Genomic DNA, 27,818 nt, shown 5'->3' on the forward strand with positions numbered 1-27,818 from the left:
TTAGTGAATGAAATATAATTTCAACAATGTATAGTGTAAGTTCTAACACTAAATTCAAAATTCAGAGGGAAGATTCGGTTAAGCCTTGATAATTGGGTGCTCGTGATACAAATACTATTTTGGAATGTGAACGATTTTGGTTAAGCAATTCATAAAGAACCTTGTGGTTCAATACAATTTACTTACTAAACCTATGATTTCACCAACGTTTTCGTTGACAGATTTCTATGTTTTTCTCAGGTCTTGCACGATATGTGAAACATGCTTCCGCTTACTATTTGATACTTGCATCCGATGTCGGGTATACATGCATTTCATGGAGCGTCTTTTGACTTTACTTTAAACCGTGTCGCCTAGACTTCAATCGTACTTATAACGTTGTAACTTAACTTTTGGTTGAACAATTCTTGTAAACTTTGAAACAATCTTTATTTGGAAATGAAGGCGACATATTTTGGTCAAACGTTATCTTAAAGACTTATAATCAGGTAATGGGACCCACGTAGCCGACGCCGTCACTTGACGATTTGTCGGGGTCGCTACAAGTGGTATCAGAGCCTTGGTTGTAGGGATTTAGAGTTCATTTATGTCCACCCCGAGTCATAAGGTACATAGGTGAATCTAGACTACAACTGGCATATAGACTGAAGTAGGAATTACATGACTATTTGTGCATTTATACTCGAACTCTTCTATCATATCTAACTCGTATTCGATCTTGATCTTACGTTGATAAATTTTGTTGATGCGCCACCTTGACTTTATGAAGTAATGTTAAATGCACATGAGAATCAGGGTAATATAATTTCCGGGATTATATTACGGTGATTCACATGGACGTTCCGACATTATGACATAAAGAATTTAGGGCGAGTCAAGGAAAATTTTCTCTCTATCCTTATTCCATATTCCGGTTAGTATTGTTGAAAATACTAACCAACGATATTCTTGTGTCATGAAGGAACAATGGCTCGTCGACGCGCTCCTCCCGAAACTCCCGAACAAGCCCTCCAACGTATGATAGCCACTGCCGTGGATGCGGCCATGGCCGGTCACTCCTCCAACAACAACAATAACAACAATCATCACAACAACAACAACAATGGAGCCGGAAATTCCAACGAAGGATGCTCCTATAAGAATTTCATGGGGTGCAAACCTCACACTTTCGATGGAACCGGGGGACCGGTTGTGCTCACCCGATGGTTTGAGCAAACGGAAGCCGTCTTTAGCATAAGCGGTTGTCGAGATCAAGACAAGGTTAGATATTCCACTCACACCTTCGCCGGTATCGCTCTCACATGGTGGAATTCGTATGTACAATCGGTGGGTATCCACGAAGCCCACGCTCTCTCTTGGACCGACTTAAGAGGAAAGATGATCACCGAATATTTTCCTCGCGAAGAAACCCGAAGGCTCGAACAAGAACTAAGAGCTCTGAAAGCGGTCGGGAACGACCTTAAGGCCTATAATCAACGATTCTCCGAACTTGCTTTGATGTGCCCAAATCTTGTGAACCCCGAATCTTTAAGGGTTGAACTTTACATGGATGGTCTCCCCAAGAGCATCAAACAAGGAGTAATGTCATCCAAACCCGCTAACCACCAAGAGGCTTTGAATATGGCCCGCCAATTGATTGAAACAGTGGACGAGATTGAAGTGCCGGCACCTAAAGCCGAGGATAAGTCGGGTGACAACAAAAGAAAATGGGAAGCCCCCCAATCAAGCAATTACAACAACCTCGCCAAGAAGCCCTTCATCCCCAACGGCAAGAAAGGTTATACCGGACACCTACCGTATTGTAACGAGTGCTACAAACATCATTTAGGCGAATGTGGCAAACCATTTTGCTTGAAGTGTCAAAGAAGTGGCCATGTAGCCCACGATTGTAGGAATACCACTCCCGTCGCTCAAAAGGAGCCCAATGCACCCAAGACGGGTGTTTGTTTTGAATGTGGCCAAACGGGTCATTTTAGGAATGAATGCCCAAATAAGAAAATCAACCCCAACGCACGCCGTTAAACTTTCAACATCAACGCCTAGGATGCCCGAGACGACGATGGACTAGTCACGGGTATGTTTCTTCTCGAAATTCTCACGTTTCATGTTTATTCGATTCGGTTACCATTAGACGTTTTATAAACAAGGCTCTGACTCATACTCTTTGCACTTCACCTTTTTCCCCTAGACACTACTTAGGCAATTTAAGTGACCAACGGAAAAATATTGTGTGCCTATAAATTTTATTGGAGGAAATACGTTAAGACTTTTGACTTGACACCTATAGAACTAGGGAGCTCGGAACCTATTCGTAAAAAAAAAAAAAAAAAAAAAAAAAAAAAATGTTTCCCCATCATCTTGTATAGATTATTGTGAACTGGGTAATTTTCGGTTGGAAACCGATACCCTCTCCCTCGCATCCATGACCTCATGATTATTTGCACGAATCCCGTATGTTCCAAATCGACCTCCGTTCCGGTTATCATCAATTGGGGGTTAAGTGAGACGATGTCTCCTAAGCCACTTTCCGAACTCGCAACGTTAGTTGTAAATCTCTCTTAGTACCGTCGATTTATTTGGGACTCCGTCCGTATCCATAAACCTCCTAAACCACGTATGCAGACTTATCTAGACAAATCTGTTATCGTATTTATAGATGACATCTTAACTTATTCAAGTAAAGAAGGAAAACGAACAACATCACCATCTTACGCTCGAACTTTTGAGAAAAGAGCAACTCTATACCAAATTCTCCAAGTGAGAATTTCTGTTGAACGAAGTCCAATTTTCTAGACCATAATGTTAATGGTCAAGGCATTACAATCAATCTCGAAATCAAGCCACATGTAATCAGGAAACTCTCCCCACCCAGACTTGTATTCGTAAAATCTTAGATCTCGTCTGTTATTACCGAAGATTCATTTCTGACTTTTCTCGTGTTACACGACTTTTAAACTCGTTAACTCACTAAGGAAAAACTATAAACCTCTCCGTGTTCGAGCCTTGAGCGTGATTCTTCACACCAACATTTCTAGTTAAATTCGTTATTTTGCACGAAGAAGTCGAATACTAAATTGTGGATCCGATCAATTTTCTCGTCATCACGTACCACACTACATACCTCTGATATTTCACCGTTACCGTCTGATATTACTGGAATTTAAGATAACACACAATCCAACGATACTTCACTCTTCTTTGACTTAACGCCCTTGTGTTTTTGATAATCGGCCAACTATTATTCAACCCCGAACTATACAACTATTTGTACTATCTCGTTTCTCTTTCAGACTTCAACTTTTGACAACTAGAGGCACGTTATGGCAACCTCGAGATGTAAGCTCATCCTATTCAAAGTCCTCATTTCACTCCTATCCTCATCGCTCGCATTTCCGTTTAAGGAAACTCCTTGTAACATTTCTCCATGGATAGATAAACTCCTCATATTACATTAGTATTCACCACGAGGGTGAATAGTCCTAACGAACATTTTTCGAACCCTAACTGACTTGTTCAAACATATCTTAAGAGATTCTATTCCAACACGGTGTATCTTCGTCATTTATCCTGTATCGAAATACTCGTTTCACTTCTAGCGTTACAAGAAACCTTGGGAACCCGCTTAGACATGAGTACCGCGTACCACCCACAAACTGACGAACCGAGCAAACGAACGATTTACGTCTTGGAAAGACATGTCACAAACTCGTATTGTCACCTTTAGTAGATCACTCTTACAACAGTAGTTACCACTCGTGTGTTCACGCGCACTTTCCGAAACCTTATATGACCGCTAATGTCATACCCCTGTTCATTTAACCAAAGCATCAACCACCGAAATCTGAACTCCATCAAGAAACAACAATTGAGATCGTTCAAGTCTGAGAAGGGCTCGAGACAACCCATTGTCGCCAGAAGAGTTATACCAAACTTAGAGGAGAACCTCGCAAATCCCAGTGTGTAACCGCGTAATATTGAGAACCCGCACCTTGGAAGGGTGTAATCCGTTTCGGGAATCAGGGAAAGTTAAACCCGCGACATGTTAACCCTTTTGAAACCTTGGGGCGTATTGGAACCGCTCCCTACCGTTTAGAACTTCCGACTCAATTAAGTTTCCGTTTACCCTACATTTCGTGTAACAAACTTAGAAACGTGTCCTGCGGAACAGGAACGTGCAATCCTGCTGGATACATCAACTATCGATGACAAACTTCTCTTCATAGGAAAACCAGTTGAAACCGGGGATCGTAAAAACCGAACCTTAATGCAACGTAAAACCCTGACTATCCCAATTCATGAGAACCCTCAAGAACGTACTTTCACTTATTCATAGCATTGACAACGTAAAGTCTCGAGTAAGAGATATCGACTACTACTTCCAACTAAATTTCGGGACGAAATTTCTTTTGAGGTGTGGATAATGTAACATCCCGCATTTTTCCGTTAAATTATTTTAACGCCCGTCTTTTTCTTTTTAAATAATACCCTTCGTATCTAGATTCGTATCCTTTGTTATGTAACATTTTAAATATTCTCGTTGTTGGAAGATAACGTCTCCCGTACTCTCGTGTAATTTAAAATATTCCGTTTAGGTATTTTCCGCACCCGACTACAAACTCGAGGGACTAAAATTGACACGGGGCAAACTAGTTGACTAGGTCACCTAGTCTACCCCAATTACCACCATTCCACCACCTCTCACTCTCTCTCTCTTTCTCTCTAGCAAGAACACACCCAATTTCCAAATTCATTCATTCATCATCTAAATCCGGATTAGGGAGCTAGCAACCAAATAAATTACATATTCTTGATCCTCTCATCATCCTCTTCGATTTGATGCTAACTACTTCGATTTTGGGTAACATTTCTAAAACACTAGATTTCTTTAAATTTGTGTTCTTGACTTAAAAGTGTGTTAATTAGTGTCTATGGCTCATTGTGATGTCGTGTATGTAATTTGTATGCTCGATTTGTTGTTTTTGGTGTAACTAGCTTGAATATGAAAATTGCTTGCTTAATCTTTGATTTTGGATGATTAAAAGTTGTTTAATTGTTAAAGTCCATGTATTAAATGTGTTACTAGCATCATTAGCTTCAAATTGATGTGTAGGTTGATTAAGAAAACTTCAAAAACATGATTATTGATTTTGAGATGTTTGACTAGGGTTTGATAGTTCTTGACATGAATTTTTGGATGCTTGAATGTCATGGAATGTTAATTGTTAGTGTTTAGTAGTAATGTATGCTTCATTACCTTCAAAACGGCATATCATATGTGTGAATTGGTTTCCCGAAACTCAAAATGCAATTGATGAACTTGAAAATTAGGAAATGGACTTTTATTGTTCGCTTGATGAGATTTCGGCTATTGTAAATGATGTTATTGTTGGACCATAAGTGCTTAGTTGTATTCCTCGTCAAAATACCTTTCCAACGATATATGATAGGTATTATAAGTGTTTGCGGGTCAAGAGTTGGGTTGGAAAAGGTTTTGGTTCGTGCATACTTTGAAAAACTGGCCAGAATTCTCTGCCCAGATGGTGGCGCGGCGCGCCCCATCCCCGCGCGGCGCGCGGATTGGCCTGGTCAGATTCTGACCTCTTTGTCCCATTTCACGTGAAATGTTTGACTAGCTACCGACCCCCAATTCACATGAAACTTGTTCTATTATACTTGTATATGAATAATTAGCATAGAAAAATAGTCCGGGACCCGACCCGAACATGTTGACTTTTTCGTTGACTTTGACCAAGTTTGACTTTTTGTCAAACTTAACCAATTAATTATGCAATCTTTCTAACATGATTCTATACTTGTATCTTGCATGAAACTTGACAATTTGACTCACATGCTTCATAATCGAGTCGTAACGAGCCATAGGACTAATTGAACATCTTTGACCATTTTGTGTTTACCGTTATTGATATAACCTATATGTTTAGGTCAAGACTAGCTTTGTCTTTGCACGCGTTTACTTGTCGAAGTACTTTATTAACTCTTGCACTCAATGTGAGATCATAGTCCCACTTTTTCAATCACTTTTATTCTTTACATCGTGGGCTGAGAAACACATACATTTCATACTTATTTACTTTTCATGCTTTTACATTGTGAACAAATACGAATACAAAGATGCATACGAGTTTGAACAAAAGTCCTCAATCCAATTATCATTAGTTCCACTTGCAGGGTGTAAGTGTAAGCGTGTAATTATGTTGTATGGCCATACGGGTTTAACAAACCCTCATTCAGACGGTTCGCTACCGTTAGTGAATGAAATATAATTTCAACAATGTATAGTGTAAGTTCTAACACTAAATTCAAAATTCAGAGGGAAGATTCGGTTAAGCCTTGATAATTGGGTGCTCGTGATACAAATACTATTTTGGAATGTGAACGATTTTGGTTAAGCAATTCATAAAGAACCTTGTGGTTCAATACAATTTACTTACTAAACCTATGATTTCACCAACGTTTTCGTTGACAGATTTCTATGTTTTTCTCAGGTCTTGCACGATATGTGAAACATGCTTCCGCTTACTATTTGATACTTGCATCCGATGTCGGGTATACATGCATTTCATGGAGCGTCTTTTGACTTTACTTTAAACCGTGTCGCCTAGATTTCAATCGTACTTATAACGTTGTAACTTAACTTTTGATTGAACAATTCTTGTAAACTTTGAAACAATCTTTATTTGGAAATGAAGGCGACATATTTTGGTCAAACGTTATCTTAAAGACTTATAATCAGGTAATGGGACCCACGTAGCCGACGCCGTCACTTGACGATTTGTCGGGGTCGCTACACATATGTTGGTCAATAAATGTCTATCAAGCTAGGTCAGGTCATAGTGTATCACAATCCTAATGCTCGATATCGACATACAAAAGTTATCCAAAGTCGTTTCAAAAAGTCAATTTTGACAGTTGTTTAACAAAACGAGACGTACCTTATATAAGGATTCATTTACTCGGTTGGTAATGTTCAAAAATCCAATTTATCAATCTCGTAAACAAGTTGTTTAAATCTTAATTGTAAATTCAAAAGCAATTTCAATTAACGTTAATCATAATTCAGTTGATCATATCTTTTAATCCGTTCATCGAAATTATTCGATATCTAAATGAAAAGTTATTGATTTTTCGCCAGCTTTCCAAAAACATGTATATCATATACCTTTTACCAGTAATATATGTATTTAATTCGTGATTCATTATAAACTGTTTAACGACGAAATTTAGCATACAAGCTTGTATAAATATATATACTCGAGCACTAGACATGGATACACTATTAGTATATAAAAGATAAAATATAAATGCTTACGTATCAATATTGTGATTCAATATTTCAGAAAAGTACGTAGACGTAACGGAGATGATAAACACTAGGTTTGATTCATAAATATACCCCCGAACATTACCCATAATTTTCTTAGCTCTATCCCGCTTGAAAACCATTTTGAAAGTGACACGCTCAAGACCTCGTCGTAGTATTTTATGTATAATACTAATTAATAATATTAATAATAATAAGATTAATAATAATATTAATAATAATAATAATAATAATAATAATAATAATAATAATAATAATAATAATAATAATAATAATAATAATAATAATAATAATAGTAGTAATAATAATAATAATAATAATAATAATAATAATAATAAATAAAATAAATACGGAGTAATATATGTTAAAACAGAAGCAGAATGATCGAGTTTTTATAGGTGTGGCCTGTCCCCAGACCCCATGCGATCGCATGGTTCTGAAGGCCATTGGCCATGCGATCGCATGGCCCATTTTTCCAGCTCACATAATTTTGTCCTAATGCTTGTCGACATAATTAAATAATATATATATAATATATAATTTAAATTAATTAATTATATATTATATTTTATTCCCGTGCATAGTTGATTTGTAATTTTTGTTCCGATAAGTCGTACGTCATCACTTGACTTATGTCCCGGTTCCGGTTTTTCGAATGTCCTTTCGTACCTTTAGAAAACTTGCATTTTACGTTTCGTGTCACGTACCTTTGTCAAAATATAGCCTTAAGTTATCCATAAACTATACCACTCAAAGTATATCTTAAAATTTCGAGTATTTTGATCATTTACTTCTATAAATCATCGTCTCGCTATTTGTTAATATATATATAATAACAATTCGTTTTTATGACCAAGTTAATATTATATTTTATCGTATTGTTAAATATATATTTTCAATATTAATAAACACGTTTTAAAATACATATCGCAAGTTATTCATATATCTAATTCCAACAGTTGATATTCCTTATTATTGTATGTGTCCAAATTACGTTATTTAAACAAACACTTTACCATTTATTCCGAATACCGTTAATAATGAATGATTTCCCAAATCAACGTGGACCTTACAACAGAGACCCGTAATAATATCATAATCTTTAAAGGACTCAATAATTATCTTTTAATTCAATCGTTTGGCATAATCTTTTAACTCTGTATCTAAATATATCAATCAGATAATCAAACCAATAAGTTTAATGCACAATATCATATACTCAACACTTTGTTACGTTTTCAAGTTATGGTATATATATGTATCTATTTACATAAAATTGTTCGCGAATCGTTGAGAACAATCGAAAGGTAATTGAATAGTTCAAAAATTTTGAGATTCAACTTTACAGACTTTGCTTATCGTGTCCGAAACGTTAAAGATTAAGTTTAAATTTGGTCAGAAATTTCCGGGTCATCACAGTTTTGGACAAATGTTACAACACGAAATAGGTTCAAAATCCTTCCTAGAAACTTAATCAAACATCAATTTAATCTGAATTATCATGACAAGCTCGAATTCGATCATGAACGCAGGGTTGACTTTTAAGTTTCAAAACTTTGACTCAAGAATTTGAGCTTGATATAGCGGATTGGAATCTGAAAATTTTAGAAAACATTCAAGGCGTGATTTAGGATACTTTTGTATTTTTAGATTTTTAAAAAGGACTTGATTTCAAATAACGAGTAAAAAGTAACTCAACAGAGGTATCGAGTTCCTTTCTAAAAAAAAATCAGTTTGATTTCCTTGAAATTGCAGTAGGTAATTTGTATATATAGTTGGGTGTTTGATGATAGAAATCGAATGGTTCACTTTATAATCAAGCGACTGATGATGAGAAAAATAATAGAGAGCTAGACAAGTATTCACGAGTAACCAAGGGGAGAAGAAAAAGATGAATAATAACAAAAAAAAATTAGATTGATTCCAAACAGATAAATAGCGATGCAAATATATTACGCGAGATAGTCCTGCATTTGATATATATATATATATATATATATATATATATATATATATATATATATATATATATATATATATATATATATATATATATATATATATATATATTATACGGAGTAATTAATATTTCACACAAATAAACATATTAATAATTGTAATACAGTTTATTTTAATAACAATAATAATAATACTAATATAATATAACAATGATAATAATAATAATAATTTTATTAGTGATAGTGATAATTAGTCACATTATGATGGGAATAACAATATTTATAATGATTTGAATAATTTGAGTAATATTACTAATAATCATAATAATAACTAAAATTTTAATTCTTCTACTAATTATAATAAAAATGATATTAAAAATGATAAATATAACATTAATAATTATACACATTAATAGCATAAAATTTCATACCTATATACTATATATAGTAATATTAACAATACTGATTTTTCAATATTAATACTAGTATTTATTTCAATAATTTTAATGAGAGTAGTAATAACAATATTAATATAATAATTATATTTTAACTTGTAATTAAATTAAATATATTACTATTATATATTATTATTTATGTCGTATTGATAACCTATTCTATGATAATATATCTTGAATATTTATTATATATTACATTATATATATATATATTCATTTGAATTGCAACTTAATTATCTTATGTATTATTTTAAATATTCAATACAATTCAACTGATTAGATAGTATCATATCATCTCAAATTTATATATATATATATACCCTTAATTATATATATATATATATATATATATATATATATATATATATATATATATATATATATATATACATATTTATTTACAAACTACTGTTCGTGAATCGTCGGGAATGGTCGAAGGTGTAAATGAATCTATGTAAACAGTTCCAATGTTTTCGAGGCTCAACAATACAGACTTTGCTTATCGTGCCGAAATTATATAAAGATCAAGTTTAAATTTGGTCGAAAATTCCCGGGTCATCACAATTTGTATTACATATTATTTAATGAAAATTATTATATTAATGATAAAACATTTAAAAACTCAATTCATTCATATAATTTTCACCAGATATTATATAACACAAATAAGAATATATACACTCAAAATTAACAAAACAACACTTTGAAAAGTCACTTATAGTAGGATGAAGGGAGTACTATTTACCCTATGGCTAGTTGGTGCCATAATCATGGCTAGTTAGAGCCTTAGAGGCACTGTTGTAAACGGCGTCCGTTGCGTCCGTTGCGGTGTTTTTGTGACTAAACCGTTTCGACCCCGTCTCGTTTTCTTATAAGCCGGTCAACGGTCAGGTCAAATGAAGGAAAAATTTGGGTCAACGCGGGTCAAAAGTCGGAAATTTTGTTAAAATAGGTCATAAGTCGGTCAAATCAATCAAAATTGACTTAGTTTAGTAATCTATTTTGTATTATATTAACGCTAATAGCAATTATAGGTACAAACTTGTCAACGAATGTTTTTTAGCTCTAAAATATGTGTGTGTGTATATATATATATATATATATATATATATATATATATATATATATATATATATATATATATATATATATATATATATATATATATATATAAGTCTAACATTAGTCAACATCCGTTTCGACCCCGTCTCGGCCCCACTTTTTCCGTTGCGATGTTTTGAGGTCGCTACCGTTTCGGCCCCGTCTCACGTCTTTTTCAACCTTGCTTGGAGGTATCCTATGGGTAGCTGGTGCCATGATCATGGCTAGCTGCCTAGCTGGTATCATAGACATAGCGGGCAATGGCGAACCCTATGGCTAAACCCCAGGCAGAGGGTCTTAGACGACGAAAAATCAAACTATTGCAGTGCCAATCGCCAAGGGATTGCAGATTGAATTTTTTGTACAACAAAACGAATTTGAGGAATAAAACACCTCATGATAAGAAACGTTGCAGATAGTTATATATATTGCAAGGTCATCAAGTGTCGAGCACCAAGTAAAAGTCAACTTTTTAGCTTAAAAGTCATGAACAGGTAACAAGCATATCATGTCTGAACCAAGATCTAGTACAATTCTTAACTTAAAGGAAGATAAATAAAAAAGTTTAGCTGCAAATTAACATACATAACAACAGAACAGAGCCATCATTTCAAACGAGTTGGTAGCAAAAGCTTATGGCTTGTACAGATCAGTCCATCCGTCGACGTTTCTTAAGATTATCAAATACTTGGTGGATATCATCAGATGTGATTGGCTTCGATGCATCGAAGGATTGCTGTAAAAGCCACGCATATATTAGTTCAAACAAATATAAGCTTATCTGTATAATGTAGAAATGTAATGTAAAATGTAAAGTATAAAACTTCTAATTTATAGGGGAAAAAACGTAAGTGCCATGTAAAAGACAGGAATAGTAACTGCTTAAGTGAATGAAAATTAAGCATTTTGCACAAATGCAATTAGAGATTATAAAGCTTAATGTTGGACTTCTTGTTTCAAATTTTTTTCCCTGTTTTGAGCAAAGACTTCATGTGGCAAACTAATCATCAATTATGTATAAAGAAAATAGTACAATTAGTAATCTGGGAAGTGTTATAAAATGCAAATGTAAATTCCACCATACTTGACATTTCTTTTTAAAAGGTTCCTCGTGCATGCACAAACTTATTTTCTTATTTTGCATTTTTGTTACAACAATGGTATGTAACCGAAGGCGAGTTGCACATTTGTGCCCGTTGTACCAACCAGTCATGAGATCCGCGCCCGTTGTACATTTGTGCCCTTTACACATTCGTGTCATGATTTGGTCGCGAGTAATAGGCATGGATCCTTTATACCCACGACCCGCCGGTCAAGATTATTCATCCATCAGAGCCCGTCTACCGGCCACCAGGTAAATTTTTTCGCTCGTGCCCGCGACCCACGGGTTTAAAAGACATAGATATCAACTAATCCATACCCACAGATACCCAAGACCCACGGGAAAACCGGCGGATAACTACGTATTTACATTGAAATTATAAATTTATAATTAAATATATGTATGCGGGTTAATGGGTATACCCGCGAATATATCCCCATGGGTATCACAAACGGGTATGACGGGTTCTCAGGTCTGGATTTTTCCCACAGCGGGAATGAAATATCCGCGAGCCGCTAATGGGTACAAAATTTTACCCAAGCTGTACCCGCGAGTCGATTTTGTTAACTTTACCCGCTCGTCACACGCACAAATACCCGCGGGTCACGAGTTTTCTTTCGCTCATTGCCATCCCTACGCATATAGCTCATAAGGTTGAACAACAAGAAGTAAAAGTCATACTTATCCAAATTAACTTTTGATAAGTGGTGAACTAACCAGGAATGTATGGATTTCATCTTTCATATCAGCAATGCCCGAAAGTATTTCCATCTTTTCGACATGACCAAGATTACTAAGAAAATTCATTTCTTCACCTTCTTGCTGCTGCATTTTTTCATCCCGCCTTTGCTTTGCAACTTTCTCATACTCGGCAATCGAATCCTCCTTATCAACCAAGAAACTTATTCCTTTCTTTTCGTAAAATCCCAAACACTTTTCGCACACGCATATCGCCTCCCTCCAATTCTTTGAAAGAAACATCGGTTGACTTTTATCTGAAGTCAATTCAGTAGTCAAAAGGTCAACACCAAGAAGACATTTATCAGATTTCTCTCCAACAAGCATAGTTTTATCATCATCCACGTTTTCAAAGTTGGGTTCAAGTACTGCAGAGTCTGCATTATGAACCTCTGAAGTACCAGAACCCGAAGGTGCAGCCTCCACGCCTTTTTCTTTTAAATCAGTTGCAGTATTTGGTTGCTGATGTGGTGCAAATATGGTTTGAGGGTACAGGTGAAGAAAAGAACAGATGGACGAGCACATGTGGCAGATAAGATCTTCATACAGAGGTTCACCATCCTCGTCTCTTGGGATCTGTAACTAAAAGTTTCAACGACAAAGCATTTAGTTATCAGAAACATGATTTAAAGGCACAGATGTATGTAGAAATGGAAAACGGTAAGTGATGAAAACCAATTACTAAATAGTTCCATTAGTTATGTACTAATATTGCATCTCTAATGGGACAATATGAAGAAACCAAATATGAAACGGACAGAACTGGTCAAAGTCACCCAAAGTGCGGCAAGTAAATTCCTAGATCATTTTAAAAAAAGAATAAAATATCATTGAAATAATATAGAGTAGTGTTTAATCATATGTGACACCTCAATTATTTATAAAAGTAACAAAAATAGACAAATAGTGTTTCAGCCTTACAAGTCAACCCAACCTAAATTGAACATGTTGACATAACTAGCAAACTGACGTCGGTTTGTATCCATTCTTAAGCAGTCATAACCTGAAATAATATTCTTGATATATATACCATGTCCCAACATGACCTTCAGCAAATAAAAAATGATAACTACATGATTTATAAGGAGACCCAGGTTCAATCCCCACCAACATCACTTTGGGACCTTGCCTTTCAAAAAAAAAATAAATAAATAAAATAAAAACATGATTTATAAGTAACAAAATAACAATACTAACCTCCTTAGTACACTCAACGCTAAGATGTGCCTCATGAAACCAATCTTCACAAATGCAGCACTGGATCATCTCTACTTGCTCCTCAACATCTGGATCAGGATACAGACGGCCACACGTACAGTACTTTCCCTTAAAATTATGGTTGTATTTGTTTTCTTCATTTTCGATATCCTTGCTTGGCAAGAGTTTGCAGTAGGTCTCTCCAAACTTTGAATTGCCACAATCACACTTGAATTTTCTCTTGGTCCAAAGTTCTATTATCTATCCATATTGGAAAGATGGGGGCCAAAACAAAACAAAAAGTAGATATCAGGATCAGTGTGTGTATTACAAGCTATATTTAAGATTATTCGTTGATTATACACCAAATGATAAAGTAATATAATATCAATAATTCAGAAAGGATAACCTCGTGTCCATCATGGCAAGACAAACTACACGCTGTGCAAACGCCTGCATTTCCATCTGGGGTACAAGTTAAGCATGAGAAAATCGCCTGCCTCTTCATATAACCTTTGACATAGGTGCACTCCTTTCCCTCATCACCACCCAAAACTAAATCTGCTTCCTTTAATGAGATGAAAGAAAGTACAAAAAGTGCATCAACAATCAAACTTAGCTTGTAGTCCAAAATCACAAAAGTACACTATAATAATTTGGAAAACTTCAGATGTATAAAAAAACATATTTCACTAATGGCAACTGTTTAATAGTCCAACATAGAGCAATGTAATGTTTGAAGCATCGTCTCATGTAAAGTAGGAAAATAGAGTTCTTGCTCCTGCAGTGAACAAGTGTCAGAAGTTCATGTTTATCATATACATGAACATAGTTCTATGAAGTTCCTTAGTTTTGTGTAAATCTACGTAAGCAGTGTTTACAACAAAATGCTGTTTCAGAATTAAGTTAGATTTGTGTCTGCCTACATTAAAAAAGTTCTAAGGTTTTCCCTGTTCGGGAAAACCTTGAACTACATAAATTATAGATATTTGACAGCCTCGTGTTGAAAGATGTCAAAAGCTCACTATATATCAATAATCCTGTGTAGTTCTATCTTAAGCCTTTCAAAATAAACTGCGACCTAAAGAAATGACATATTTAAATATATTAGGTTAAAGCTTCTTTCACATACAGAAATGAACTACATAAAAAAAAAAAGTCAAAGCATCATGTGCTGTCCTTCCTTTCCATCTTTCAGCAAGCATACAACTAAAGTTAAGTCCATATCACAAGATATGTTATTTTATGGAATCGAAAACACTGTATGTATTCCTTTCAATCACAGATACACAAAAAGGCAGCAAAAAAAAAACTCCAAATGATCAAACCACGTGCAATTAGATTCTGCAGTTTGGATGTAAACTTAACATAAGGTGCAAACAACATGTACTAACCGACTAACGAACTTAATAGTTAATACAGTAGTGTTACTAAAGTATTTATTTCATCCAAATCCCAATGAGCTGTTACTTAATATTTAAAATTTTAGTTTTAAATACTTTTTTATCATTTTTATTATTTTATTATTTTTATTTTATTTTGAAAAAATTACATCTTGTAACTAAAATTCTAAATTTTACAGCTTGACCCGTTGGGCCCATATACAAGACCCGTTGGACCCGTCTCTATTTATTGGACTTGGTGGATTTAAACCCGATCGACCCATTTCTTATTTTTTTGTGTAAAACCCTATATGTTTCAAAAAAAACTCATTGGACCGATCTTTGGGGATGAGAATCTTAAAACTGGAAACTTTACAACTCGACCCGTTAGGCCAATATGCAAGACCCATTAGACCCAAATTAAGCACTTTGGGTTTGGTTTGCCAGGTAAAGCTGTTACTGTGACAACTGCATTAATTTAACATGTCATTTCAAAAAATTATGCACACACAAAAAAAACAATATTTTGCTACTCATCAGCTGTATCATGTAAGAAAAATCTTCAATTTATTTAAACTATGAGCAAAAATATATAAGCCTTACAGTCTAATTCCGGTTAATAGCATATTAACAACCTAAAATCGACATAAAAATACAATAATCATACTAATTGATGATGATAAATCGGTATACTTACAAGTTCCTGATGTTCAACTTCATCAAGGTACTCATTCAGAGAAACCGTTTGTTCAGTTTCCTCTTCAAACACATCCGCCATTTTAACTGAATTAAACGACAGCGTTAGTTTTACAGTGGAAAAAATAACACAATTAAGCTGTAAACATAAACGTAATTCGAAAAAATATATATTATAGATAACGGAATCGATGATTTACGATAACCGAAGACGTTTGTGAAACGAAACCCTAGGTACTTAATCGAATGACGTAATCTCGCGCTGGTGTAGTGGTGAGTGGATCAGACAGCACGTGAATTGATCGATGATTTATACATATAGCTATTGAATTTGAAGATATCGTGAATTTGAAGACAACTAAAAGCATTTACTCCGATGCCGTAAGAATATTATTAGGGCTCAATAAGGAAAAAAGAGGGGTAAAATTGTGCAATTTTCCCGCCATAAATAAAAGCCCAATCCAATTTGTTGTCTTGGACTCTTTTTAAGTGTTCACTTTTTTTTTTTTTTTTTTTTTTTTTTTTAATCGTGAACGTTGTGTAAATCGAAAGAGAACTCCTACACATAAATTCTGAGACGAAGAAATGAAAAAATCTAAACTTGAAAATATCTTAGAAACACTTGCAAAATGACATCATATTTAATCAATCAAAGATTATGTATTTTTCCCTTTCTTACATTACCTCTTCTAACATAACTAGCTCAGTCATTTGGTATAATTTCGTTTATAAAAACATTTTGTAGTATGCCCACGCCGACACTCACGCAATTTCCAACCGTATAGAATTTCAGACCATAGTCCTACGGTTGTCAAAATTCCTTCATGTGTAAGGTTTCGTCCAAAGATGTTTCGATTTAGTAACTATGTAGCTGATAATGAGAATTTTTTAGCATGTGTTAAAGAAGGCTGGGATAATGTAATCGAATGCCATGCTATGTATAGGGTGGTGAAAAAGTTACGTCTTCTTAAAAAAAAACCTCTTTGTAAGCTAATGTGGTCGAAAGATTGTCTGCATGCTAATGTTATAAAGATTAGGGAGGATTTGGATCGTATTCAGAAGTTGCTAGATGAGCATCCTCACTCTCAAGATACTAGAGATGAAGAAATAAAAACACTAAAGGCTTATAATGATGCGTTATGGGATGAGGAAAGATTCCTAAAACAAAAGGCTAAAGTGGAATGGTTAAAGGCGGGTGATGATAATACTAGCTACTTCCATAAGGTGGTCAAAGCGAAGAACAATAGATGCCGTATTAATGCGGTAATGAACAGCGAAGGCATTTTGGTAGAAGGAAATGACGTTCCACATGTTTTTGTTAAACATTATATTGACTTCCTGGGAACCAACTCTACTTGTATGCGAATGCCAATTGATCAGTCCATGTTTGATTCGAAATTATCAACTGACGTCGCTACTTTTATGGTGCGCCCTGTAACAGACGGAGAAATTAAAGCTGCAATATTTGACATTGGTGATGACAAAGCGTCGGGGCCAGATGGGTATACTTCAACCTTCTTCAAAAAAGCATGGGATATTGTAAAAGCGGAGGTGTGCCAAGCGGTTAAAGATTTCTTCAACAATGGGCAAATGTTAAAAGAGATTAATCACAAGATCATTAGTTTATTGCCAAAGGTGGAATAGCCATCTAAGGTAAATGATTATCGTCCTATCTCGTGTTGTAATGTGGTGTATAACTGTATTAGCAAAATCATTTCTAACAGGATTAAGGATTCGTTGGATGTCATAATTTGTGAGATTCAATCTGCTTTTGTCCCGGGGAGGAGAATTACGGATAATATTTTATTTACTCTAGAAGTTATGAAAAGCTACCACTTAAATAGGGGTAGCCCTCGATGTGCTTTCAAAGTAGACATCCAAAAGGCCTACGATACGGTGGATTGGATATTTTTGAATGATATTCTCCATGGTTTTGGGTTTCATCCGACTATGGTTATGTAGATTATGAAGTGTGTTACAACCACATCATTCTCTATTAGTATTAATGGGAACCTACATGGTCACTTCATGGGCAAGCGTGGTTTGAGACAAGGCGATCCGTTGTCTCCATATCTCTTCACAATGGTAATGGAGATTCTCACTCGGTTGATTAAACGAAAGATCCATCGGTCGGAGGAATTTAGATTTCATCATAAGTGCGAAAGTCAAGAAATTGTAAATGTTTGTTTTGCGGATGATCTATTTTTATTCTCTCGTGCTAGCAAAGGTTTTGTTAAGGTTATTGCAGATGCCCTAGAAGAGTTTAAAAAAATTTCAGGGCTGGTGCCAAGTGTCCAAAAGAGTATGGCGTATTTTGCTAACGTGAATTTGTATATGAAGCAGGCTGTTCTTGAGATTATGCCATTCACTGAGGGTTCGTTACATGTTATATATCTGGGAGTTCCGCTCATTACTACTCTTTTATATCATAAGGACTGTAAGGGGCCTCTTGATCGTATGAAGGCTAAGCTTGATAACTGGAAGAACAAATTTTTATCATTTGTTGGACGTGTGCAACTCATAAACTCCGTTCTTTCGTCTATGCAAGTGTATTGGTCTTCAGTTTTTATCCTTCCAGATAGTGTCATCAAAGACCTGGAGAAGTTGATGCGTGGTTTTTTTATGGTGTCAGGGTGAGATAAAGCGGGGGAAGGCTAAAGTCAAGTGGTCAAAGGTTTGTTTACCTAAGGAGGAAGGGGGCTTAGGGAAAAAACCTTAAAAAGTGTAATATTGTGTTAATGTCATTTCATATTCGGAGTATCCTAAACCATAAACGATCTCTTTGGGTTAAGTGGATACATACTTATGGATTGCATAATAGACATTTTTGGGCAGTGGACATTGTCCCATCAGCTAGCTGGGTATGGCACAAAATATTGAATATTGGTAACATTATCCGCAACCAGATTGTCCATGTTATCGGTAATGGTACTTCTAATTTTGCATGGCATGACTCATGGTCTCGGGCCCCTTGATAACTTTATTACAACAAGAGAAATCCATGGAGCTGGATTGAATTATGGGTCCAAAGTCTCGGAACTGCTCTCGCCTATGGGGTGGAAATGGCCTCAAGAATGGGTCATAAAATATCCCATGCTGCTCAATATACCACTTCCGGATATGGTTAGTCAAGACAAAAAGATGTGGAAAGCTTTAGATGGAAGTTTAGTTGATTTCTCAACAAAAGCAGCGTGGAATTCTTTTAGACCTTGAGGTAACATAGTTGATTGGCATTCGTTCATTTGGTTTGCAGGTTGTATCCCTCGACATGCTTTTATTTCATGGTTACTTATGGAGGAGAAATTAAAAACGCAAGATAAATTGCACCCATGGGATGTGGGTGGAACAAATAACGGGTCAATGGTCTGTGCTTTATGCCAAGCTCAACAAGATTCTCATAACCACCTATTCTTTGAATGCGCTTATTCAAAGAAAGTGTGGGAATTGTGCAAGTGGTATGTTGCTATTATGGGGATCAATCACAAATGGCGAGACATTCTGGGAGTGCTGCTTCTGGTTGCTCATAGAAAGGTGGCGCGAGTTTTGGTGTTCAAATTGTTATTTTCAGCATCCGTGTATTTCATTTGGCAAGAGCAGAATGCTAGATTTTTCAAGGGCGAATCAAGGAACCCGGATCAGGTCTTTAATATCATCTTTGGAACCGTTCGGTTAAAGTTGATGTCGGTGAATGATGTGCAGCGGGGTGTATATAAAATAGTTATTAATTTTAGCAGGAAATACTATTAAATACGATACAATTTTACACAAGATATTTATTTATTTATAGAATGGATATACTTAAACCTTGCTACAACACTTATAGGCAGTGTACCTAATCGTAAAGTAGTGTAGTTTTTAGTAAGTCCGGTTCGTTCCACAGGGAAATCTTTAAACAAAGCTTAACGCTATATTAGTTTACTTTTATAAAAATACAAATATATATATATATAAGTAATATTATTATTATAAAGGGGGGTTTTTACCGTTTAATGACCGGTTTGTCGATTTTAAAACTTTAGTCGCAGTTAAAACCAAATGTAAAATATTAAAAATAAATACAAGACTTAAATTAAAGCGTAAAGAAAATAACGATAATGAAATTGCGAATAATAAAAGTGCGATAAAATAAACTTGCGATAATTAAAAAGGACGATAATTAAAAGTGCAATTAAATAACAATAAATAAAAGTGCGATAATTAGAAGTGCAATTAAATATAAAATAAAGGAAATTAAATATGAAATAAAAGAATTATGCTTATTTAAACTTTCGTAATCATGATGTTTGACGTGTTGATTTTAGTTTTATGCCCATGGGTTAACTGGTTTTTGTCCATAACAGTCCATCAGTCATAAATATAAAATGCGAGTGTCCTCGTCAAATTATTCTTATATCCGAAGTTAAATATTCCAACTATTTGGGGATTCGAATTGTAACAAGGTTTTAATACTTGGTTTAATGAATACACCAGGTTATCGACTGCGTGTAAACCAAGGTTTTACTACTTTGTTAACAATTACACCAATTACCCTTGAATGTAATTCACCCCTGTTTCAACAAGTTTATTAACTATTAATCCATTTCCGTGTCCGGTTAAATGAACGATTATTCGTACATATAAATACCCCGCCCATCGTGTCCGATTGAGTGTATATGGTAATTTATAGGGACGCCCAATTGTAAATCTTTATATTAACATTAACAAACTATCATTTAGTTAAACAAATATAAAGCCCATTAATAGCCCATAGTCTAATTTCCACAAGTGTCGTTCTTTTGTCCAAACCCCAATTATGGTACAAAGCCCAATTACCCAATTTTAGTAATTAGCCCAACATCATGATTACTTTGTTTTAAATAAGCATAATAATAACTTAGCTACGAGACATTAATGTAAAAAGGTTGAACATAACTTACAATGATTAAAAATAGCGTAGCGTTACACGGACATAATTTCGACTTACACCCTTACAATATTCGCTAACATACCCTTATTATTAGAATTATAATTAAAATTAAAATATAAATTATAAATATATATATATAATTTACGTATGAGAAGAAGAAGAAAAAGATGATGAAAATGATCAGAATTCGGTTTGCTTTATAGGGAGTTTCAAAACTGGGGGCTCCGCGACTCGCGGCCATTTTGGCCTTCAAACTCCGCGAGTCGCGGAGAATGAAATTACAGCTCAGTCCCTTGGAGTCTTTCTCTGCCGACGGTTTTTATTTATAAATATAATATATATATAATTAATATAATTAATTATATATTATATTATATTTATATACATAGTTAACTTGTAATTTTTAGTCCGTTGCGTCGAGCGTTAAGAGTTGACTCTGGTCCCGGTTCCGGATTTTCGAACGTCCTTGTGTACAATTTAATATCTTATACTTTGCGTTTTGAATCTTGTACTCTTGTAATTTCGAGACGTTTCTTATCAATAATTGGAACCTTTTTGATTGTCTTTTGTACTTTTGAGCTTTTTGGTCGTTTGCGTCTTCAATTCGTTGAATCTGTCTTTTGTCTTCACCTTTTATTATTTAAACGAATATCACTTGTAAATAGAACAATTGCAACTAAAAGCTTGTCTTTCTTGAGGAATAATGCTATGAAATATATGTTCGTTTTTAGCATTATCAGTGAAGTTCAAGGACTTTAATCATGTTCGGTGCTTGAAAATGGCTTGGAAGATTTAGTGCTTGTAGTGTTGTGTTGGCTTAGTTTTACTTGTTTTCGCCTTTGTGCCTTTGGTTTGTCTCTTGTCTATAGGCGTTTTGGCTTTTAGACATTCTTGTAATCTTTTGTGAATTTATATATTTACCGGGTGAATACCCTTTACTCAAAAAAACATTTTGTAGTCATAGAATTTCTCTACAAAAATAACCCTAATTACATAATTTAATCAAATTGGGCTTAAGCCATGAGGTGGCAACATAATATGATCACTATAAGTGTTGTGTGTGTACTGCGGCATGGCATAGAAATCACGAGTATAATCATGATGGTTGTTGCTTATTTTTTTTTCTTTAACCGCAATTAAAGTGTTGGATATGTTCGAACGGATTCTCATCTATCAACCCTTGAAAGTATGTATCTTTGATCAACGTAAAAAAGTTATCCTCAATCTTCCAATTTTCCGCTTCAATTAGTGGTTTTGTAATAGCCGGTGTTATCATTGTTGGTGCAACTAATCTAGCGTTCCACATCGGTGTGTCGTTCGGATCATTCAATAACTCTTGATTAACCGGTGGAACATAGTTGATTGGATTACCCTCTTCATTGAGAATCGGTTGACTGTTAGGATCCATGTCTTCTAAACAAAATGGCAAAGCTTCGAAATTTTTCCTTAATACCCTTTCTTCTCTACGATTATAAGCCCCGTGCACTTGTTTTTCCGGATCGGAGAATGGATGTTGTAAGACCCAATTATTTGTAGTGTACAAAAGTGTATTTAAGATACTTGAAGTGGGGGTTTTGTTGTACATATTCAAACGGAGACAAAATCTGATCTGGGGGTGTTGCGCGCCGCGCCATTGGTCTGTGACAGATTCCTTCCTTTTAAAATAGATATTTTGAGGGTAAATTGGTAAAATCACATGGGACCCGAATTAATGGCTCTAGATCAGTTGGTGGAGCCTCATTTACTCCATTTTCATCTACTTCAACCTTATCACTTAAATTCTAGAGAGAGAGTAAGATCCTAGTGTGAGAAAACTCGTTTTGGAGAAGAAGAAGGAGGATTCTTGCTTAAGCTCAAGTGTTACAGTTGTTCATCTACTTCCTAGCTACATTTTGGGTGTAGTGGTATGTTCTAACTTTGTTTTCCCTAATTTAATTTTGTTAAGAGTTAGGGTTTGGGTTAATGATGGACTTAAAACTCATTTTGTTAGTGATTTGGGGATTTCTTGGGTGAATTTGGGTCATGAGACTCAAAGATGACTAACCTAGGGTTTCAAGGTATTAATTGATGATTTTGAGCTTAAATTGGTTAGTTAATTACTAGCACACCTAGATATAAGTAAATGGGTGTTGTGTGGGTTGTGGATGACCCAAAATGGGTGTGTTGACCTTAAATTGGTCAAATGGGTAATAATAGACCTAAGGTTGTGAATGTATGTGTAAGATGCATACACTTAGTGTTGAAAAGTGTTCTAGGACCTAACTTGGCTAATATTAGAGTTTCGGTGATGTTAACCCAAGTATTAGGGTTAAGGGTGCGAATGGGTCGAAATTGCACCATGGGTCACAATGACTCAAGGATGTTGAGTGAGTTAGTTGACCAAGTCGATTGTGTGATTGATTATGTGCCTGATGTAATAGGTACGTTACTTTGAAGGATTTGGAAGCTTGGTTAACTCTCACAAAGACTTAAGGTGAGTGGAATACCTATATATGTATGTATATGATTTATGTGCCGTATCAATGGTGTCACATAGCCGTTGTGTGACCATAGTTGTGAGGCATAGCCGTTTTGCCCACATTTGATGTTTATGCACATAGCCGTGTTTGTGCATATGATGGCGAGTAATAGCCGTGTTTTACTCCCACGTTGTTATTTGCATTAATTGTGCACATAGCCGTGTTTATGTACATGATTGTGAGTAATAGCCGTGTTTTACTCATACGTTGATCAAGTGATGCCATAGCCATTTTTGGAACACTTGGGGGTGATACCATAGCCGTTTTTGGAACACCTCGGGGGTTAGTATACCATAGCCGTGTTTGGGAGCTAACGGTTGTTATGAACATCGATGACTTATTTCGCGAAGTCATTCCCTTGCGAAGAATTTGGTTAACCATGGTTTATAGTTGTTAACGTTAGCATTTGATTAATGTTATGATTATTATGCTATTAATGTTGCTAGTTGTAAGATTTGATGATACTAGCTTGTTTATCAAGATGTTTTGCGTTTTTATGCGTTGTATGATATCGTGGATGCGAGTAGGTAAGTCTTATATGCATGTATATATTTATTCAATTCACTAAGCTTTGCTTACCCTCTCGTTGTTATCTTTTTATAGGCTCCGGTGTGGACAAGGGTAAGGGCATTATCTTGGAATAGAGATCCCGTTTTGTTGTTAGGGGACGCTTTTCGGATGTGTTAGCTTTTGGAGTTTGACCGAGACTTGGGTAGTTTAACCCCAAACACCATGCTCGTAGTGTCGTTTGGAAATTAAACTAATGTGGTCGAAACTCAAACTTTTGTATGAAACTCGTAAAACGGCCGATGTGTGCCCCGCTTTGTAAAACTTATTTTATGTTTGAATCGTATTAGTTTTACATATTTGAATATGTTGTTAAAAGCGTTTTGTCTAATTATGTCGGGAAGTGGCCGATCTTTTTCGCAAAAATGGAAAAGTTAGACAGGCCGGTTTGGAGCGCTGCGCAGGTCAGTGGCGCGCCGCGCCACTTGCTGATCAAACAAATTTTTTTTTTGTGTGATAATTTTTCGCGGGTTCGATTGTGGTTTGGTTTGGGTCGTTACAGATGTGTGAACTCTTGATCCTAGTGAGACCTTGTTTTCATACACCAAAGGTATCTATCCTTCAATCACAACACAAACACAAGCGGTTTTCCAAACAAAAATAATATATAAAACACGAAAAGTAACTTTCGTAAGGGTAAACCACTACGAAAGGATCGAACAATCAAAAGTTTAAACCAAATACCCAACTAAGCTAACCGCTCCTCAGCAGCGGTGCCAAGAAAGTGTGATGGTGTTTGTGCAACGTACATCTTTTACCCTCAAAATTTATATATGATTTAAACACTATAAATAAGCACACACAACTAACGAGCACTTAGAACCCAGTTATTATAGCACTTCAATGTAAGTATTCTTATCAAGTTCGTCCCAAGGGAGCGGTGTAAGTCGAATATTTGAAACTATCAATTGTCCTAGGGTTTGTTTGATTGGGGGGTTTTGATTGATATTAACTAACAACTAAAACTTGCACAATTAAACAAACTTAAACTAAACAAGTGAACTAGTAGCAAGAAACAAGTAATGAAGTATTAAAACTTAAATCAAATTAACTAAGAAGTGTTCACTTATCTAATCCTCTTCTGATGCTTGGCTTGCCCCATTTTGCCTATTTTGTTATCACAATAGTTGTTGAACTATTAAATGTTTAGCATCACTACTAAACCTCAAATCAAATAACACTCCGTGAATTCACATAAACATTGTATTCTAAGATCGAGTTAATCACGATTTGGTTATTCAGATTATGCCTAGGTTGAAATCACTTAAAAACCCCAATTATCGAAATCACTTAAGATAATCGGCACTACTATGTTGACTAAAGGCCAATTGAAAACCAACCTAGATCAAGAACACAATCACTTGAAATTCCTAAACTAGTTGTCTAGATCACCTAAGGTGTTGAAGCACACATTGATTCACTTCTCAAATCACTAAGAGAGCTACTCAACATATGTAATCAAAGTCAAGCCTAAAACAAACTCATAGCAATGGATCTTTAGCTCACTCAATAACACATGATCATGTAATTCATTCAAACAACATTATTCAATTGATTTTGGGGCAAACACTAGCATTAAAGATTCATAGATAAGCAAACATGAGAGATTTAGCTAATCATGCCTAAGATCAAACTAATAATAAGCATGAAAACATAAATAATCATCATCTTCAAGTTATTACAAGTAATTAATGCAAAGTATGTAAAGTAAAGTGAAGATTACAACCCAAAATGTAAAGAAGATGAAGATCTAAGCTAAACAATGATGAATCTAGAGCTAGCTTCATTGAATCCACCATTAAACACCAATGGATGATGAAATTAGGGTTTTGTAAGTGAAATTCGGACCTAAGACAGCTTCTCTCTAAAGATGCATATGAAAAATGACCTAATCTCGTTCCTTTTATAGTGCTAAAAATCTGGGCTGAAACAGCGACAGGAGTGCCGCTTTTGACTCAGGAGCGGTGCTTTTGGCTTAAATGAAGAACGGCGCTTTTGATCAGGAAATCCGCTTTTTGCTCAAATCAGGGGCGACGCTTTTGTTGTAGGAGTGACGCTTTTGGCTAGATAGGAGCGGCGTTTTTGGCTTTAGGAACGGCGCTATTGCTCACTGATGGAAAATGGAGCTGAAATGTGCATAAGAACGTCGCTTTTCATGTTGGTGCGGCGCTTTTGCTCCACAGGAGCGACGCTCTTAGTTAAGGAGAGGCGCTTTTTGAGCTGATTCTACACTTTCCAATTCCTTAGCCACTTTTGATCAAGATTTGGTCAATTTTACACCAAATCAAGCCCTTAGCCCCCAATTTACCAATTAGCTCAATAGCACACAAAATAAGCTCAAAGATCATCAAAAACCGAACAAAATGAGGGAGATATCGCGAGATAAAATATATATATATAAATGGAGCGATATCAAACCCCTTACATTTGAATCTTTGCTTGTCCTCAAGCAAACAATCGACAAAACAAGCTTTAGAGATACAGAACAAATAAGTGATCAATGCTAAAGCGCAAAAAGTTTGGGCACAAATTGATACCTTCTATGAATATGCACTTGATGGCTAGAGTGTTCTCCAAAAACTTGCACTTGCTTAGGACCAAGCACAAACATCATCTTCTTCTTCTTCTAACACAAGCTCAATGCAAGCTTCACATAATATCTTCAATTAATTATGACTTCAAATCTTCAATCCTCAATCACTAACACAAAAGTATTTCAAGCCCAAGTCTACTCGAACCAATCATTCCCCTGACCAAAGTCAACTTCTTCTTCGAGAAGGTTAACAAACATCAATCACAAAGTATTAAATCTTTACAAACTCAACTTAGACCTCCTTGACCTTGACCAAATATGTAGGATTCACGGGATAGCCATAAACTCATCAAACTAATCAATCACATCAAATCTCCAAATCAATCATAATCTAATACAAAACTATCAAATGTACTCAAGGTGTATCCACAATATATATAAAAAGCACACCAAAATGAATAAGGGCCATAAGTATCATACCAATCACCAATCGTCAAGAAATGCATTGTGTAAAGTATACGCCTCCAAAAAGAATGCTCAACTCATCAACCCGCGATAGCTATCCCTCTTCCACCTCCATGCCCCCAAAACACCTATTTTCGTCAATTCCAATAATGGTCGTCAATTCCAAATGATAATCGTCAATTCCAAGTATAGGGTTAAGGTGGGTGTGCTAAAGGTAAGGGACTGGGTACCCCACCTTTATTGGTCACCCCGGGCTCGGGATAACCGGCACTCATAAAGCTTTCTATCATAACTCTATGGTTTCTCTCATAGTAGGGCGAAAGCATTAACGGAGGTTCGTGGAATTAGGGCCCCACGTGGCTAAATAAGAGAGTCCGCCAATTCCAAATTTTGAAGCACTGGGAAGACTTTAACTTCTTTTAAGAGGATTGAGCTTGATTTGGGAGACTTTACTCCCAAGCTTGGAACACACATAACTTGGAAGACTTTACTTCCAAGTTTGGAAGACTTGACTTCCAAAATGAGACATTGGGAGGACTTGACTCTCCCAGAAGTGTCAAAGCTTGAAGCTTGTACTCACTCATCTACTTCCCACATAACAAGCTTTTATACTTATTTTAAGAAAAGGTAGGAAGTAGTTACTACCTTTCCGTTCATTGATTGAACAAGGGTGCCATAGCTTTTGGCTATGGGTTGTGTTGTCTAGCAACACTAGTACGAAGCCATTGCTCCTAAAAAGGATAGCACTTTGTGAAGCTCGGTGGCTCCTCTTACCACGGTATGATCATCAGTTGAAACATCGTGAAATGATGAGACAACCAATGTCAATATGAAATGGTGTAGATTAAGAAGTCTCC

At 35.5% G+C, this 27,818-nt stretch overlaps 2 protein-coding genes across 3 annotated transcripts; one reads left to right on the top strand and one right to left on the bottom strand.

The window, feature by feature from the left end:
* Nucleotides 1–11,300: 11,300 nt before the first annotated feature.
* On the bottom strand, nucleotides 11,301–16,382 carry LOC139891598 (uncharacterized). 2 transcript variants are annotated; one of them, XM_071874575.1, is made up of 6 exons: nucleotides 16,172–16,382; nucleotides 15,973–16,058; nucleotides 14,303–14,461; nucleotides 13,894–14,154; nucleotides 12,676–13,272; nucleotides 11,301–11,592 (listed from the first exon to the last, which is right to left on the bottom strand). In XM_071874575.1, exons 2-6 carry the CDS (start codon nucleotides 16,051–16,053, stop codon nucleotides 11,506–11,508), a joined length of 1,185 nt encoding a protein of 394 aa, XP_071730676.1. In that variant the 5' UTR covers nucleotides 16,054–16,058; nucleotides 16,172–16,382; the 3' UTR covers nucleotides 11,301–11,505. The 2 variants fall into 2 exon arrangements, with proteins under 2 accessions (XP_071730676.1, XP_071730675.1); XM_071874574.1 differs by having other exon boundaries at nucleotides 12,676–13,278; nucleotides 16,172–16,380.
* A 435-nt stretch (nucleotides 16,383–16,817) lies between these two features.
* On the top strand, nucleotides 16,818–17,615 carry LOC139888470 (uncharacterized). Its single transcript, XM_071871476.1, has one exon. The coding sequence runs from the start codon at nucleotides 16,818–16,820 to the stop codon at nucleotides 17,613–17,615; it is 798 nt and encodes a 265-aa protein (XP_071727577.1).
* Nucleotides 17,616–27,818: the final 10,203 nt, after the last annotated feature.

The sequence above is a fragment of the Rutidosis leptorrhynchoides genome, chromosome 2 (assembly GCF_046630445.1).
Source record: "Rutidosis leptorrhynchoides isolate AG116_Rl617_1_P2 chromosome 2, CSIRO_AGI_Rlap_v1, whole genome shotgun sequence".
NCBI classification, from domain to species: Eukaryota; Viridiplantae; Streptophyta; class Magnoliopsida; order Asterales; family Asteraceae; genus Rutidosis; species Rutidosis leptorrhynchoides.